Source organism: Teleopsis dalmanni, chromosome 1 (genome assembly GCF_002237135.1).
Source record: "Teleopsis dalmanni isolate 2A chromosome 1, ASM223713v2, whole genome shotgun sequence".
Lineage (NCBI taxonomy): Eukaryota > Metazoa > Arthropoda > Insecta > Diptera > Diopsidae > Teleopsis > Teleopsis dalmanni.
The window spans coordinates 11,959,389-11,978,497 of NC_051846.1; the positions used below are offsets into that span (position 1 = coordinate 11,959,389).

Here is a 19,109-nt window from a genome sequence, read left to right on the forward strand (position 1 = left end):
TTTATAAAGATTACTTAAAAAACTTTTGATTAAAATTTTGTTAAAATTTCATTATTCGCTTTTAATTTTTCGCGCAGTCACGTAGGGCTGAAAGCCCTTTTTATTTGCTTTATATAGTACTGTGTATTCATAGCCATCAGCGGAGACAAAGCTATATCCCCCACGATATTCAACGGGCTTCTGTTCCTTACTGTCTTTTTCAATTACTGGTTCTGTGTCGTATTTTATGTCCTCTGTGCGGTATTGTCCATTTTCTGTTTTATATCTGCAAAAAAAAAAAAATAAATGGAATAAAGAAGTTAGTAAATTAATTAACATAACAAAGTTTTTTTTTTATTATTTGGCAGAATTCTTAAAAAAAATATGAAGATTTAAATATTTCGCAAAAAAAAATTTTTTTATGGATTTAAGCAGATAAAAGTTCTTATTTATAGCACATTTTATCATGTTCTTTACCGTCTTCAAAACCGAAAATAATCTGCACTAAAAATGATATCATAGCTTAATTTTGCTATTTTGACTTAACCGAAAAATACTTGTATTGATATTATCATAATTTTGCAATAAAAGTCTTAACTGTAAAAACAATAAATTGTTACAATTTTTTTTTAAATATTATTTTTTAAATATAAGAATTAAATAACTTATGTATAAAAAATATAGCAAGTGTTATTATGACAACAACTAACAAAGACAGACAATTAAATAATTAAATAAAATTAAATTAAATTTTAATTGTATTTTAAAATAATTATTTTTTATATGCACTATTTTTTTAAAATAATATAATTAGATTTTAATTAAATATAAATTATTCAAATAACCTTGCAGAGACACACAAAATTTTATGAGCATTAGATATAGTTTAAACTTTAAAGTATTCTTTAAATTACTTTGAAGTTATTGCCGTAGATATGTATATACATATAGATTTATTTGGAATATGTACTTTTAATATAAATCAACATAAGTACAATATATTTAAGATGTGTTTGTTTATATAAAACCCGTTTATATATTTTAAAAATTATGTTTTATTTAATTTTCAACCTAATTTTGTTTTTTATATGTAACTATACATACATTCATTTACATACCAGTATTAGATACATAGGTAGGTACAAAGTAGCTTGTCATGAACTTAACTTACTAGTTGTCATATAATTATTTCCTTTTGTTTATACATAAAGCATTGGATTAACTAATTAATCCAATTAACTTACAATGAATTAAATCAGTTTCCTTTAATATTACACACTTTAAATTTCAATAAACAACAGTTCAAAAAAAAATTCAAAAACTAAGTAAAAAGTCAGAGTCTATGTAGAAACTGGCCACAAAATAAAGCTGAGATATATTCCAAAAAAATTATTCTTTAGTTAATTGGTAGGTAATTATATATTACTCTAATTTTTGTGCTCCTACTGCATTTTTCTGCTTTAGTTCATTATTCTACTCTTCATAACTACTTCTATATGGATGTGTAGCATTTAGCAAAGCTTCAAACACTACTATTCACCAGCTAGAAATTGCTCAAAGCCAGGCTCTGAGTAGACTTTTCAAAGTACCATAGTACATTACAACGAATGATATCCTCAGGGACCTCAAGATTGATGCGATCAATAAATACATAAAAGATAGAGTCCTGAAATTATTTATGAAAACTTACAGGCACAGAATGGTTACAGGCTACTCGGGGAGGTACACAGATCTGAAGTCAGTTATTGCTTAGTCTGATGAAGTGATAAACAATAATCCAGTCAAGACGTAAAGAGTTGTTATGAAGAAACCACGCAGTTAACAGAGAGTAAAAGTGTTCAAGTGCACTGACTTAACTAGCCTCAACATAATAATAAAGGTTGATATTCTTTGTACTCGTACTTAAAATGGATCTTTAATTCTTCACAATGCACCTTTGTTTTTTGCTTTACAAATGCAGTCACGATCGTATTGTTTACAAATTATATGTTAGATTAATTTGTTATTTAAAGTTAAAAAGATCTCAATATTTTACAATCTGACGTTCTTACGGTCCTATATACGGAATATGAAGCTGAGAAACACGTCAAAATTCCTAAAATTCCTAAAAGAATCCAAAATCAAAACTCCGAATCAATACAATGGTCTACTTTATGGATATCATATTAATTATAATTTATAAAAAAAATAACGAATTATTAAATTCTGTAGAAATTTTTCAGTAAAAAACAATGTTCTGTATAATAAAATAATAGTAACTCAATATTTTTAGTAGTTTAGTATATCCTAAGAGTTTTCAGGTATCTATGGTAGAAACATGAAAGAGCAAATCAAAGTATATAAGAGAGTTATGGTAACTCAAGAGTTGCATTTAAGCCTCTTGGTCCATTTCGTTAACAATAATCGAAAGCCTAAAAGTCGATCCTTTAGCAATAAATTTAATAAACTAATAAACCCAAAATACTTTCCAAAAGAAGCCAAAGTAAAGTTGACTAAGTAGATAAAAATGTTTAAAAATTTTCTGATATTCTAGAAAAACTATTCAAACATATGGTATTTTGAAACTTAATTCCATTGATAATTTATTTTTAATTTTTCTTAAACACATATTTAAATTGAGAAAAAAATAAATTTTAAAGTAATTTCTAAATATTAATAATATGATTAACTAAAAATTTCACTTTTCACAAGAACATAGACACACAGACATAATTTGCTACATTTATGGCCAGATATACAATGCGCACTTAAGTCATCCTTAAGTGTTTTATATCGAGCACTACAGTGACACTTAAAATAATATTGATCTGAGTGCCAATTAAGTATTTAATTGTGCATTGTAATATTGAACCGTATAGTTTTCTAAGTTATAACTCAATTTTGAATATGTGTAAGGAAGTAAATATATGCATTTATATATAAATATAGACTTACCCATAATGCACAGATGTCTCACCATTTTTATTATCATAAACAAGTGCCTTTACCGATTGCATCAGTAAAATCAAAACACAAACTGTCAACTGTAAATTATTGATAAAATATTTGTTTGCTTAAATTAATTAACTAATTTAATTAAATGACAAAAACGATTCTAAACTTACGATGACAAATTTCATAATTGCGCCTTTCTAAGTTCTAAGTTCTAAGTTAAGAAGAAAAAAAATTTTGTTTTTTAAGCTGACAGAGCACGATGTGTTTGTTCTCGGAAGATTGCAAAATAAGACTAACTGGTCTTGTTTCGAGATATGAAATCTTCAAGATCAGCGCAGCGTTAGATAGAAAACGACCAAGTAAAATTGTAGACAGATGCTCAACTCGGCTAAGCTGTGGAAATACCACTGTTGACCATAATAATAGATTACGTCATAATTTATTGGACAACTTTTTTACAAAAAGAACAATAAAAGATTTGAAAAACAAAATAAAAGTATCGCGAAGACTGTGAAAGAATTCGATGAATGCGTTCCTCTAACGCGGAGTTGAATTAATTCGCTGCCTCTTATGTGATAATCGCTGGAGGCAATTTATAGAAAAAATTTCAAGAAAATACTTTACTGTGAGAATTACGAAAAGTAATTTATCTTCTATTAAGGAGGAGTTGCAGAGATTAGAATAAATCGCAAAGCATGAAAATGAGGTAAGCTTAGATATCATAAACGAAAGTGTTAAGTAATAGCAGATCTCGGAATTAATTGCTTGCTTTTTAATTATGCAGCTCATAATGGATAAGCTTCAGGTGTGTGTGCTATTATTTACGTTTAGGAAAATAATTTTATTAAATTATGCATGTGCTGCCAACCATTGGCACAACAACTTCAATAAAAGCGAACTGCAAAATATGTTAAAATTTTTATAATAAAGTGTATGTATTTGAAGGTACACAAGTCAGAAGTTACGCATTATATTGATTTCTAACTTCAAATATAATTTCTAAGATATGACAAATAAATAAAGTGCTATAAAATCTTTCATACTTCTAGATTCTCTTCTCTATCTGTAGCAATTCTCCCAATTCCAAATCTTTTTGTTGTCATTTATTTCTCTTCCTAATTTAAAAGGCTCCTTCAGTTGGTCTCACTCTTCCGCTGCATTTCTACATTATCTAGACTCTCGAAATGAATTGATTAATTGAGTTTAACTTATTGTTTGATTACGTTTACCACATATGAATATAAAAATCACACTTTAAATCAATAATGAATAATAAAATTTATTTTATATTACATTAATTTTATATAATATTGAATAAGCACAGTAAATCTAATGTCTTGGTGGTGGTGGATAATTATATCCACCATTACCTCCGCCATTTCCACCACTACCGCCATCTCCACCACCATCGCCTGGATGTCCGGCAGCTAGTGCTTCTTGTATTTCAATAGGAATAGGTGGTGGTGTGGGCAAGTGATCACCTTGTGGTTGAAAACCGTTCTCATCAGCTATATAAGTTACAGATATGGCTATACCCTCCGGACTGGTATATGAAAAGGAACCTTCAGCAGTTTGTGCTTCTTCACCTTCAACGCCACGATTTTTCACAAAGCCCATCTCTTCAACATTTATGCCATTGCCAGTTTCATATTCATACTAAAAACGTTATTTTTATTTACTTTGTCTTGTTAAAATTATATATATATATAAATATATAATTAGTTAGTTTATGCCTTACGTTATAAGAACAGTCCGGATTTAATTTAGATTCCATTTTTAAAATTGGTATTGGTGGTCCACTTGGTGCACCACCTCCAGTACCACCACTTCCTCCGCCACTAGGTGGTAAATAATCATAACCACCACCACCACCACCGCTACCACCAGTTCCACCGCCTCCACCTTTACCACCATTACTAGGTGGCGCATAGCCTGCAGGTACTGCTTTAGTGCCCAAGAAGGTACTGATCACTATTAATAAATGTAAAGTCACTACTAAGCCAATATTCTGGCATGTAAGCCTTTGATTTTCCGTTTTCATTTTAATAATTTTATTTTTTATCCGTTCAATTTTCAGACGTACTGAGACCGCGACTTGTTGTTGCTTTACTTATATAAACTCTTTTGGTGCAGTTTTTGCGTAAAGCAGATCGATCGCACAATATTAACAATTGCTGCAATTGTTGCAAGTGATCCTCACGCCTTTGGTTCAATGTTATACCGTACTGAGTTGCAAAGAAATATTACACTCAAAAAAAATTGTTCGTTCATATGAAATATTTGTTTCTTTGATATAAGAGAATTTTCTTTTATACGAAATGAAATTTATTATTAAAGATGTATAAATTTCAAATATTAATTTTTAAAATAATGTGTAAAATAATACTTTATCAAAACCATATCTCAACAGTTAAATAAAGCAAAAGAGAAATCTATTTTCTTTCATTGGCTGATTAAAAATAATTTTATTCCTATAAAAAAAATTAACTACATTAAAATTTATAACCTATAATCACTTAAATTAGAAAAAATATGTGCAATCCTAATCCTTACAAATGATAAAATACTGATAAATTATCTTAGGCAATACCATTGAACCCCTTTTTTCTTCTCTCTCTTTAATCACTTAAAACAACAAAACCTGCGTGACCACAAGCAAAAAATAAAATTAATTGAAAACCTTTAAAGCTACTCGCTACTTTTTAAATATGCTGTACATAACGAGATGGCAATTTAAAATACTTCTACGCACAGCAAATTTGCAGCACCTGCAATATGCACCCAAGACCAGATACAAAAATTGAGGCAGTCAATCAAGTCAACCAACCACCACCGACGATGATGATGACGATGACGCTGACGATGACGATGTCGACAACGACTTACAAGCAACACCACAACTGAAACGAGTACGAAAAACAAAAATAACCCCGAACCACCAACAGAAAAACAATAACAACCAAAAATTCTAAACGAGGCTAATGCGGATTGAATGTAGCAAGACACGAATGACATGCGTAGCCTCACGAGGGTGCTAAACTCTCGCCCAACAGTAGAACTATTAACTATTAACTTTTATGCTAGTGGTATGAACGAGTATGTTTTGTAATCGCTGCATCGTCGACAAACTTTTTTAAGTCGTCGAAGGATGTAGATTGTAGATTGTAGATTGCTTCATGCATGTTAATTCCAAACAATCAAGAACATGAAATGACCTTCAGCATTAGAGAAATTCATACCCGGCTTTGCAGTTAGTGAGGCGCACTGATGATGAGTGAGTCGGCAAGTTGTGCTTGTCCGACTTGTACCGTGTTACGCACTACAGCTGTCGTTTTCTCAGACTTTATTTGTAACGCTATCAGGTTTATAAGTATTTCTAAATTCAAGGACTATCAAAAAGATTACGAATTTTAAATTCGAATTTTTTTAGATTTACGTTAATCTTAATTATTTATTTTATACAACTTTTTTAATTTAATTTGAAAAAAAAAAATCAATTATAAACTAAATCTCTACCTTATAAAAATATTCCACCACAATAAGATTGCCTTAGATTAATTATTAAAAAATTAATTTGAAGAAATTAATGTAAATAATAGATAATAAAATTAAAATCAAATTTTAAAATTTATTAATATTTAAATTTAGTATTACAAAATTTGTAGGATTGGTTATTCATTTTTAATTTCTAAAAAAAAATAACATATTTTATATATATATATACATTGTGACCGAAAAGCTTTCGGAAATTCTCATTTAAAATTCGCGCGCTGTATATTTTTCGATATTTTAAGTTTATGTAGTTCTGGGCAGCAACGTCCTAAATTACTATGCCAAAATGAGCGCGGATCTGTCAGACCAGTTCGTTTACGGCAGCTGTTGAAACCAGTTCACCTCAGTAGTGCGTTGCGAAAAAAACAATGGAAAAAAATATTGAACAAAGAGTTTGCATCAAATTTTGTTTTTCGAACGAAATTTCGTGTGCAGAATCGTTGCGAATGCTACAAAAGGCTTATGGGGAATCAGTTTTATCGAAAACTCAAGTTTATGAGTGGTACAAAGCCTTTCAGGACTGTCGTACGACCGTCGAAGACATGCCGCGTTCTGGACGACCTTCGACCTCTACCACCGACGAAAACATTGAAAAGGCAAAGGAAATCGTGTTCAAAAATCCTCATGTGAGTGTTAGAGAGATAGCACGAGAGCTAGGCATCGGTCGTGAGATGGCTCGTTTGATTTTGGTGGACAATTTGTGTATGCGACGTGTCAACGCCCGGCTTGTTCCGATTCACCTCAATTTGTTCAACATTATCAACGATTTTAAGGCCAAACATTCAATAAATACCATCGAACAGCCACCGTATTCACCTGATCTTGCACCGTGTGACTTTTTCCTGTTTCCCAACCTCAAATTACCACTCAGAGGAACGCGTTTTGAATCCATAGAAGACGTAAAACAGAATTCGCAGAGGGAACTCAAAGCCATACCGGAAAGCGCCTATAAAATGTTTTTATGATTGGAAGAAACGTTGGCATTTGTGTATCGCTTCTAATGGAGCATATTTTGAAGGAGATAAAATAAATATTGATGAAGATTAAGAATTTTGCGTTTTATTTAAAATTTTCCGGAAACTTTTCGGTCACAATGTATGAGCGTACACAGGTAGGAGCAGGGGGTGGGGGAGGAGTGGCGCTCGCCTCCCTAAGACTTCAAAATGTTATTATTGTTTTGAATAAAAATTTAATAAAAAATATAATAATATCATATTAGTATATCAGCGCTATATGTATACTTAAAGTATAACATCAGCAAAAATAATAAGTCAAGTCACACCAACAGCTGTAAAAAGTGCCATAAGTGAACTAATAACGCATATAAATTATTTCTTACTTAAGTATAATTATGAGAAATAAATATACTGAGTAGAAAACGTTCTATAAAAATATATTCATTGTTCAGTTTAATATATATTCAATAAATTCAGTTTTTTTCATCTATTTCCCTAAGAGCTATATCATTATGAACATAAAGTATGAGCTACGTTTCCTGATCTAAGCATAATTGATATCGCTACTTAGTCTAACTATTGTGCCGCAATTAATATACATACTCTATAAATGTACTTACTTTCTTCTACCAGTATACTTTAAGCAAAAGTGATCTCATTTAAAGTTGCTAAAGTACATCCAAGCCAGTACTTCTTTGTCATTTCCCTGGGTTCTGTTCTTAAGCCTATTTGTTTTTATTCTGTTCACAGCAGATATACTCGCACGTGCATATATATTTATATATTATATAGCGTCATATATTTAGTAGGCTTAATGTCAATATTTCTGCTATCGCTGTGGTAGGCTAAACATGGATTCGCTCCAGAGATTTCCACGCATCACCCGTTGAACTACAGTCATTCAAAATGTCAATTTCAAATATATTAATTAAAAAATGCTCTTCGAAAACAGAATCAGCTTAACTCTAAACTTTAATTACTGTAATTGTAATTAACTGTTAACAGCTCAAAAGCTCATCTACTGTACTACGTCTTCCCTCTATATTTTGAAATCAGTTTTGCTCAAATGAAAAAAGTACGGCTCTTTAAACATAAGATTGACCGAGGTTGTACCAATTACAAGCACAAGTCTAAACTCCTCTACAAGAAAGTATCTAATAATTTAGTATCTAATAACTCTCGCTCGACGATACCTCACTCGGTGGTACAACCCACACTCTGACTTTTCAATTCCTAACACACTTTTCTCTGACCTCTTGTTAGTCCCACAATACCTAACCTTATACTACTATAAAAGGCATTCAGTTGCTTCCATCACCTCTCTCTATCACCGTTGCTTTCGATAAAAACAAAGGAGATGATCCATACTTTGTATATATATATAGACTCGATACTTATCTTTTCTATAAGTTCAGTAAATGGAAAATTTTGACTGTGTTTACTTTTTTAACTACAAGAGTAGAATGATAAAATCTTGCTTACTCGCAATTCCTTACTAAACACATGCATAGCTGAATTGAATTACAAAATGTATCAAAAATAATTCTAACACAATTCCATTTGGAATTTTATGTGTTTTAATCTCTGCATAAACTTAATATTGACGTTTCTTTTAAAAAATCATGTCAAGCTTATTAAGAACACATTAAGCGTGCCGGGAACAAGACCAACTGACGTTGAAACGCTAAAATCATCAGTGCTCACATTTTGCAACCCTACGAGTTTTTATATTGAATAAATAAAGAATATAAAAAAATATTTTGCACTTGCAACGTACCAATTCCACCGGCCAAGAAACCAACAATTGTCGGTCCAAAGAAATTTTCTACGCACTCGTTGCGTTCACTACACCTTACACACTTGCCAGAAAGTGCAGCCAGCATAGAATGCCATCATCAGCATCCGCATCCGCATCCTTCCCTATACAATCGCCCGCATTTACTAACCACAATAATTGCAAAAATTCATATTTTTCGTATTGGAATCAAGTGTGACCGAATTTAATATTTTTGAAAATGTCATATTTGCGAGCATTAATAAACCAAATTTGACAAACACATTAAATTGTAATGGAAGGGCGCAGAACAGAGGACGCAGGAAGCAGGACGCAGGACGTAGTGTAAACGGAGGGTGAATTAAGTTGTTGCTAAATAAACAAAAGGCAAATGCACTTGTGACCGTTTTGTGGTGATTAGATTCAAAAATGATAAATTAGCTTGGTGACACTCTTTGGTGATGACAGGAAAATACAATATGCGAAATCCTGTAGCTTAAGAGCAGGACCTCAGGGGTGGGCCGTTCAACAGCATTCTCTGCATTAACTTTGTACTTGCAGTTCTATTAAGCGATTACAATCGACTAAATTAAATATTAAACTCTCGTATTTCATGCGGCGTAAAACGATTAACGTTCGGATTTACATTTGATAATTTTTCGCGATACGAGTATCACTGCAAGATTGTATCTACGTATATACATCAAAAACATTTTATGTTAATCAAATAATCATATAATCATATAATGCATATGATTTTTCCTCCAAAAAAAATACAAATATTCAATATTATCGCTGATCAATTATTCAAAAACATTTTTATGGCTCTCTGCAGAAGTTAAAGTTTAGCTCAACAGTGGAACTACAACGAAATTGTTGATATTATATATTTATATAAAGAGAAAATATTATTAAAAAATTTACATATTATCCACAAACAATTTACTAAGGTATAACAAAATTTTGATTATTTTTTTTTTGTATAAAAAAGAAGAAATATTCACTAATGTGGGGTAAGAGAATGGGCAAACAATGTGAAATATTTAGGCCTGACTTTTGACAGAGAATACACTTGGCTATAGGAATTTAATAATGTGGATATGGAATAAACAAGCAATGTGAAATACTTAGGTCTAAGTTTTAAGAGAACTTTGAAAGTTCTCTAAGCAATATAACATGTAGAAAAGAATATTTATTTTATAAAGAAATAATTAGATCTTAATTACTTTATGATTATGTGACTTATGGCAATGCTGTATCATCCATCATTTATTTATCAGGATGCAAATATATCAAATACTGAGCCGTGATATTAATTAATTCTGTAAGTGCTTATACAAACTTTTATACAAACAAACTTTTATACAAACAAGATAAATCTATTTTCCATCAAGAAGATATGCTGGACTTCAAAATACAGTTCTATAATTTCACCTGAAAAACTCTGAAAAACTATTTATATATAATTCTTGTTACTACTGCTTTGTCTATGCACACTTTTAACACATTTGTTTTTATAATGCCCTTGCCTACTGTGTGTGCCTATGCCTATTCAAAATTTTGTCATTAATATGCGAAGGGTCCAGAGAAGATGAAATCTTCTGTCCAACGATCAATCAGTCATAAGCAATGTCCATAAGCAACTAAGCAAAAATGGTAATAATTTTTGTTAAAATTTATATCCCATCAAAATCCATATACTGTTGTTGACCCATAGAACTGTTATAAAAGAAGACTACATATAACGTTGATTGTAGCATATTAATCAGCGATGTTCCCCTGGTGATTATTAACCATCGTTTTTAAAGCTAAATAATGAAGAAAAAATATCACTGGAGTAATGATAACAGTATAACAATATAAGTAAAAAGTTACTTAAATTTTACTATTTTTTGTTCCTGCACTCAAAATCAAGAAAGGTGAAAAAGTTTTTGGAGAGGTTTGTCAGTTTATAATGTGCAAGATTTACTTGAATTTTAATTCAAACATTTTTTCAAGTAGAGTCGAAAAACAGCTGATATTTGTCATGACGCGATATTTGTATGGTAAATAGGTTTCCAATTAAATTAAATCGGAAAGTGAAGATTATTTAAATTTAATTAAATAAATTACACAATACAATAAATGAAATGTTAATTGTTTTTGTGATAATGACCTAACGAAAAACAATAATTTATGTAAACAATGACTGCGAAAAAATAGTAGAAAAGCAATAAAATATATTATATATACAGCGACAATCCTAGCCATCATATAATTACCTTACCAAATAAAAGTACATAGAATCTCTGAACTAACTCTAGTGATATCGCAATTATGTTCTTATTCTCCAAAATTCTACAAGTATTTTATGAAATTAATGAGTGCCATATTTGTCTAATAAGTAACATATGAAATATACCATATACGATAATATATAATAAGAACTATTTATACAAATAAAATAAATATGAAATATAAATACAATATATCCATTGCCATAAGAATGAAATTAAAAAAATATATATAATATTTAAAAATTATTATTCAAACAACAAGACGATCAGTAGAATGAAATCATTTGATTAATAAAATTATAAATAAATAATAATAATAAATTTTAAGTTAAAGTTCCCGTACTTGTCTGTTAACTTGTCTTATAGGTGATTTACGATTTCATTCTCATTTTTAAATTTAAATAACTTTTACTTGAAAAGTACAGGAACTGATCTATTCTGTTAATAAGCCATTAAAATTTTAATATTTTTTGCGATTTATACCAAATTTAATTGTAGAAATTTATTATAGTGAATACATTAAGAAGTAGTGAGATTTAAAAAAAACCATTTGTATACCGGTGTCATAAAACAATACACCATTTAAACACTCAAGTTAATATTCGTTAACTACTTATGAGGATTAAGTTGTAGCTGTTGTATATTTGTTTGCTGTTTTCAAATTGCCTTTACGAAAACAAACCTAAGTCATTTACTTTCTCTGACAAATTTTTGTTTTTTTTAAAGAAACTCGCATTGTGGTAGCAGGCTTCCAAAATTTTCTTGAAAAACATACTCGTATATTCCAGAATGCTGACATTCGGGTACCACTGGTTTTGTGTCCATCATATCTTGCATTCGGTTTGCAACATACAAGATAAAAATATTTAAAAAGATGTATTCAAAAAGTCAAAACTCTTATATACTTATATATATATTGCAAATTTGTCCTGGATGAAACATCCATTTCATTCATTCCATTCTAAAAAATTACAATATATAAAAAAAAAACAAAACATTTAAAATAATTTGCACAAAAAATAATCTTAAACACATTAACCACAATATATTCGCAACGTTCCTAAAGTGCCTTAAATATCTGAATGAAATAGCCACGAATAATTCAATTCATTCAATTGAAACTCAAAAGGCCTTAAGCACTTAATTAAAATCCTAAATAAACCCAACCAGATGTAATGCTCAAATGATAACGCCACTAAACAAAAATATTAAAACAAGCAAACACCAAAACAATCAAGATGCCGTCATAACTACACCAAGTTGATTAGCCGGCACAGCCTCATCATCACCCCTCGCACATTTGCAACGCAGCAAAAGCACAAATCCGCGTTGTTGTTTAAAGTGGCAAAACGTGCGATGTGACCTGAAACACATGTTTTTCGGGATTTGCAGTCTTGTATGCACACGACCTTACCACACGGCCAACGCCAAGCAGCACCATGGCCATTTCAAAGTAATCCCTTAAACAGAAAGGTACTAGAGTTAAGGGGAAACGCTGTCCTGTTGATCGAGATGCGTAGAAATTGCACACTGAATGTATGTCAAGCGGAAATAATGTAAACATTAGCGAAGTAACATATTAAAAGTGTAATAAAAACGTGCCCGCAATAAGGTGGCACAACGTCGATGCAGGAGCGGCACAAACAATTAACATAAGAATTAGTAAAACACTAGCAAATTAATTTTTTGTTTAGATTGACTATATGATGGAAGCTTATGGGTAAGTTTTTCAGATAGAATAGAATAGAAATAAAGAGGGTACCAACGTCTAACGGAGCGGAGCACCGCAACTATAGTTGATCTTTTATACTGCTACAGACCCTATCCGAACACAAGACAATCCGCCTTTCGAATGAAAGCCAAAATGTCAGTTGTTGAAGACCTCTTAATGTCAGAAAGGGAGAGTAGTTCTCGACCCAGGCTAGGCAATCACAAAGAATGTGACTGATGTTACTTTTACTTTTTTATATTATGTATATATTATGTCAATATATCCACACAAAAATATGCACATTTCCTGCTTACGGTTGTTACGGTACATATCGACCAACTGAGCCTTAAGCTGCGGTTACATAGCATACGAATTTTGTTTTGCATATTCGTGCGAACAAATCTAATGTACATGATCATTTGTGAAAGTTTACAGTTGCTGAGCATTATTCGCGCGACGTATTGTCTCTCTCGTGCGAACATTTGATTACCATAAACAAAATATTTTGTTTGAAATTCATTCATACGAATTTTGTCTTGCGTGTTCGTACGAACAAATCTAATGTACGTAATCATTTGTGAGAGTCTGCAGTTGCTCAGAACAATTCGCGCGACGTGTTGTCTCTCTCGTGCGAACGTTTGATTAAACAAAATATTTTGTTTGAAATTCATTGATTCATTCGCAAAATCGAAGGTGAAAATAGTGAAATTGAGTGGAGACTTTTGCAAAAATCTAGCCAAAGTCTAGGCAGTATAGGCGCAGAGTTAGAGATATTAATGTGCCACACGGCTATGATACGAATAAATATTTGTAGACTATATGCATAAAACTTATCAAAGTCTAGTGTTGATATTGGGTAAATAGACTATCTACACTATGGTGGTTAAACTGCTACAAATCGCAGAAATTCACAATTTATCGCAATGTAGAACTGCTATCAATCCTTATTCCTTATTTCCTTATTCCTTTTATTTCTTTCGCAATATTACTTAAATCTATATTTAAAATTTTAATATTTGTATATAAAATATCAATATACTAAATTCTACTTAAGCGTGATACAGACCAGGGCTGTCAAAAGTACGGTCCACGAGCCACGTGGGACTCGCGGCTAAAGTTTTTGCGGCCTGCGACATGTTTTCAATCTGCTATTTTATTTTGTATTGGCCCTCGATCACATTTAGTCTGGACAGCTCTGATATAGACAATATTTCATGTATGCACACCAAGAATACAAGACCAAAATTTGGTAGGCATACTTGAATTTATACAGTGCGATTTGGTAACATGGCATATTTGGTTTACAAACATGTAGCATCGTCTATATCAGAGAATATCTTTTAAAATTTTGTTTGGTCTATATCATGCTTTACTCTCTTTTTACTTTATTCCTAATTTTCTCTTATTCCATTCAAATGCAACACTTATCATACAATAAGAAAAGCAACATTGCTGATTTGGCGGCTACAACTGCGTTTAAAATAATTTTTTTTCGATTACTAAAGACAAACAGCAAATCGTAAAAATGAATAGTTACCAAAAACTGGAAAAAATTGGTGAGGGATCCTATGGAATAGTGTATAGAGGCAAGAACTTATTAACCGGACAAATGGTTGCAATGAAGAAAATCAAAGTTAAAGCAAACGACGAAGGGGTCCCAGCTACTGCAATAAGGGAAATATCTTTGCTACAGAAGCTAAAACATCCACATATTGTTTGTTTAGAAGATATCCTAATGGAAGCCGATCAATTATATTTAGTATTTGAGTATATGTTAATGAATTTGAAGCAGTACATGAATTGCAAAGCTCCTAAAAAGTATATTAATGATAAACTGTTGCGTAGCTATTTACATCAGATCACCGATGCAGTTTATTACTGTCATTGCCGTCGTATCGTACATCGCGATTTAAAGCCACAAAATTTATTAGTTGATGAAAAAGGAACTATAAAGTTAGCAGATTTTGGCTCAGGAAGATGTGTTGGTGTTCCAGTTCGCGCGTATACCAATAAAATTGTGACTTTGTGGTACAGAGCTCCAGAAATCTTGTTAGGATCTCCTCGTTACACTTTTGCAGTTGATATATGGTCAATTGGCTGCATTTTTGTGGAAATGGCAACCGGTGAACCACTTATTAATGGAGATTCTGAAATTGATCAACTTTTCCGCATGTTCAAAACTTTGGAAACTCCAACTGAAATTATGTGGCCTGGAGTGAGTTCCCTACCAAATTATAAAGCTTCATTTGCTATGTGGTCGTCATATACATTACCTGCAAAGTTAAAAAATGTGAATGAACTTGGCTGTGATTTAATAAAGAAAATGCTTATTTATGACCCGAGCCAACGTATTTCGGCGAAAGATATATTGAAGCACCCATATTTTAATGGTGGTGATGTAACAATGGCTGCGTAAAACACTAATTAAAAAATAGAGATATTAATAAATATTTGTGTTTACTATTTTTTGAATGTTAATACATTTTATAGTTTAAAAATATTTTTATAAATAAATGAAATATTTAAGAATATTTTGCGTCTTTATGAATTTTTATTTATTGGCCTCCTCTTCTTGGTAGAACGTTCCGTATATTACTTAATAATATCTTTGATGATTTTTGGGCCCTACTTTTTAATAATAAAAATATATATATTGATGAATCAAATTTTTATGAATATTTTGGGCCTTTATGAATTTTTATTTATTGGCCTTCTCTTCTTGGTGAAACGTTCCGTATATCACTTAATAATATCTTTGATGATTTTTGGGCCCTACTTTTTAAGCATAAAATTATATATATTGATGAATGAAATTTTTATGAATATTTTGTGCCTTTATGAATTTTTATTTATTGGCCTCCTCTTCTTGGTGGAATGTTCCGAATATTACTTAATAATATCTTTAATGATTTTTGGGCCCTATTTTTTAAGCGTAACCCGCAAATACGTTGCGAAATCACGACCAACCCTAAACCACAAATATTGTAAAAATTAAAGTATTAGCAAATGAATTAGCAGGGGGTTGTAGCAGGCAGGGATGTGTGCATACACACACATACGCACTTTCAAACAAACACACACATTAACAGTGCAGATCGTTTAATTTCAATTAAAAACCTTTTTACGCTCGCACCCATAATGCGACACAAATGCGAAAAGCCAAAAAGGCTCATATTCGTCGTTTATAAAGTCGTCCATGAGTTGGCAAGTTAGCGATATCCTTGCCGAAATTAGCTGCGTCAAGGAAAACGAACACTTGCTACATCAACCTAACGAACGCTACGCACCAAACATGATGCTGCACTTGCTACAACCAAAAACTAAACAAACGAGCAGAAAACTGATTGACTGTGCCAAACAACCACCGCTGGTCCAATGGAAACGCACGTCAGGGTATGCTGGCCTGTAATACTGGGAATTCTTGCACTTGCTACAGCGACAAGCAATGGCAATATTCGGCTTTGTTTTGACACTGCAAGCCGTAACAAATCTGCTCGAGCAACAACAAGAACAAAGCAGCAACAATAGAACGTCGCATATCTGTGGCAGGATAATTCTAAGTGGAGGACAATGTTTAGACAAGGGTTTTGATATTTTTTTATTTCTATTTCTGTTTTTGTTTTTGTTTTTGTATTGCCAGCTAAATTTTGTTGATTCGTGAACACGTGGAAATGTTTAGCGCGTGCTACTCTCGGGCCATATAAAAGCGCAGTACGTTTCCAATTGGAAAACAGAATCAAATTAGAACGCAGAAGTGCAACATCGTAGAGGAACGCTATTAGAATGTTACCAGTGCTGCCAAGCGCAAATACACATCACGTACATTTGGATAATAATAACACGTCACATAGTGCACCTAAACGTAACTCCAGTATGATCTTTCGTATTGAGCATTTACTACCGAACACAACAGTTCCAGACTTCAATCTACAAACAACAATAACCACAACACCCAGTAGTTCGTCGCTAAATGTTAGAGAACATCAAAAACCCCTACACTCCACACTGAAACGTATTAGATTGATGCGTTCAGGGGTATATGCCTCGCAGTTTACTCCCAAGGATACTTTTTCGGAGAGCATTACTACGCTTGCGTTAATGTCATGTGGAAATACTGAAATGGAATATCACCAACAAACAAACACTCGTATATATTGTACGCTGTCCGAAAACATGCTTTGCATGACGCCTGTCATAATGAAAAAAATCAGATTATCGGAGGACATACACAGCTATAATGGTAAATATATAAATGATCTTGAAACTACATTCTCAAATGTGGAAATCTTTCTATGTCAAGAAAATGTTTACAATATGCGGTAGCAATAAATTTGAATTTTTCATATATTTCTATACTATAATTTTATTTATGTATATAATTTGTTGAAAAGTATTTAAAATCCTTATAAAAACATGATATAAAAATAAGAGAATGTTACAGTTATACGTTCTTCCACAATATATTACAAAATAGACCAGCTTTGGAAGATGTCTGTAAAATAAATACTCAATTAATTCTCTTATTCATTTAAAGAAGTAGAAATAAAAAAAAAAAAATTATAAAAAATAAGGAATAGTTTCAATTTTACGTTCTTCCATAATTTGTTATAGAATAGACCCGCCATCTTAATGAGAAGCTGAAATTGAGAAATAATGTCTGATCTACTCAATTCAATTCCCCTATATATGAAAAGAATTAAAAATAACAGCAAGAAAAAAAGGAGTATATCAGGATCTTTAATAAATTTATAATGTGTTACTCCTATAAGAGATCTCTTGATTAATATCCTTATTTTTTAATTTCAGTACTTTTCGAGCTACAAAGCGGTAAAGTACGAATACGTGCTGTACGCGACATAGCACGGGATGAGGAACTAGTGGCTTGGTTTGGCGACGAAGTAACACTTTTCATGTCCTTACCGTTTCTCACACCTCTAAATATACAAGGTGAGTTAAAAGTACTTTAATGATTTTCTTTGCAATCCAATTTATTCTAATTTAAAAATTATAATCAAAAATTTTTAAATTTACTTAGTTATTGTAATTAATTAATTTTATTATTTTCAGGCAATAATCGCTACACCTGTCATATCTGTCAATTAACATTCGAAACACCAAATCCTTTAAAAATTCACTTAGCACTTGGTTGTGGTCGTCATTCGCTAGACATACTTTGGATACGTCTCCACTATGCGATAAAAGCCACAACATATAATCAACAACATCAACAACAACAACAACAGTTACTAACAACTCCAACAAAACTGTCTTTACCGGCGCAACATTCGCCCAATCATCCTACTTCAACTACATCCTCAAATTCACCGCCCACATCACCGCTACCACAGCGACAGCAACGATCGCCAATTCAGTTACCACGTTTCTCTGCCTTCAAACCAATTTCGGCTCCAGTAGTGATAACCACATTACATTCGTCAACATCACAACACCTGCCAACAACGTTACACACCACAACGGCCACTTCAAGTAATGCTCTATCATTTTTACCTTCTCTCTCGACCACAGCATTCTCGCCTATTAATTTACTACAACCGCCTGGTCCATTGAACGCTGCAGCACAAATTGAAGCCATTGTCAGTAATATGGGTGCCTCGAAACAAGGTCATCTCTGCATTTATTGTGGCAAGGTTTATTCTAGAAAATATGGCCTTAAAATACACATACGCACACATACTGGTTTCAAACCCTTAAAGTGTAAATTTTGTTTGCGCCCTTTTGGTGATCCTAGCAATTTAAATAAGCACGTGCGTTTACATTTACAAACTGGAGGGAGTGGTACAAATGTAGAAGGTTATAAGTGCCATCTCTGTCATAAGACTTTAGCCAGAAGACGTGATTTACAAAGGCATATTGAATCGAGGCACTCTGGTGAGTCAGTACACTTAAAAACTGAGACAACTTCATGA

General features: G+C 31.9%; 4 protein-coding genes across 4 annotated transcripts; 2 read left to right on the plus strand and 2 right to left on the minus strand.

The window, feature by feature from the left end:
- LOC119672110 (endocuticle structural protein SgAbd-6) lies at positions 1 to 3,411 on the minus strand. Its single transcript, XM_038083076.1, has 3 exons — positions 3,084 to 3,411; positions 2,914 to 3,002; positions 1 to 265 (listed from the first exon to the last, which is right to left on the minus strand). Exons 1-3 carry the CDS (start codon positions 3,096 to 3,098, stop codon positions 52 to 54), a joined length of 318 nt encoding a protein of 105 aa, XP_037939004.1. The 5' UTR covers positions 3,099 to 3,411; the 3' UTR covers positions 1 to 51.
- An 831-nt stretch (positions 3,412 to 4,242) lies between these two features.
- On the minus strand, positions 4,243 to 4,954 carry LOC119677381 (endocuticle structural glycoprotein SgAbd-8). The gene is made up of 2 exons (XM_038088708.1): positions 4,652 to 4,954; positions 4,243 to 4,569 (listed from the first exon to the last, which is right to left on the minus strand). Exons 1-2 carry the CDS (start codon positions 4,952 to 4,954, stop codon positions 4,243 to 4,245), a joined length of 630 nt encoding a protein of 209 aa, XP_037944636.1.
- A 9,742-nt stretch (positions 4,955 to 14,696) lies between these two features.
- LOC119672111 (cyclin-dependent kinase 1-like) lies at positions 14,697 to 15,610 on the plus strand. Its single transcript, XM_038083077.1, has one exon. It carries the CDS (start codon positions 14,708 to 14,710, stop codon positions 15,596 to 15,598), a length of 891 nt encoding a protein of 296 aa, XP_037939005.1. The 5' UTR covers positions 14,697 to 14,707; the 3' UTR covers positions 15,599 to 15,610.
- A 1,355-nt stretch (positions 15,611 to 16,965) lies between these two features.
- On the plus strand, positions 16,966 to 19,109 carry LOC119677388 (sal-like protein 1). Its single transcript, XM_038088722.1, has 3 exons — positions 16,966 to 17,422; positions 17,989 to 18,129; positions 18,250 to 19,109. The coding sequence occupies exons 1-3, from the start codon at positions 16,966 to 16,968 to the stop codon at positions 19,107 to 19,109; spliced, it is 1,458 nt and encodes a 485-aa protein (XP_037944650.1).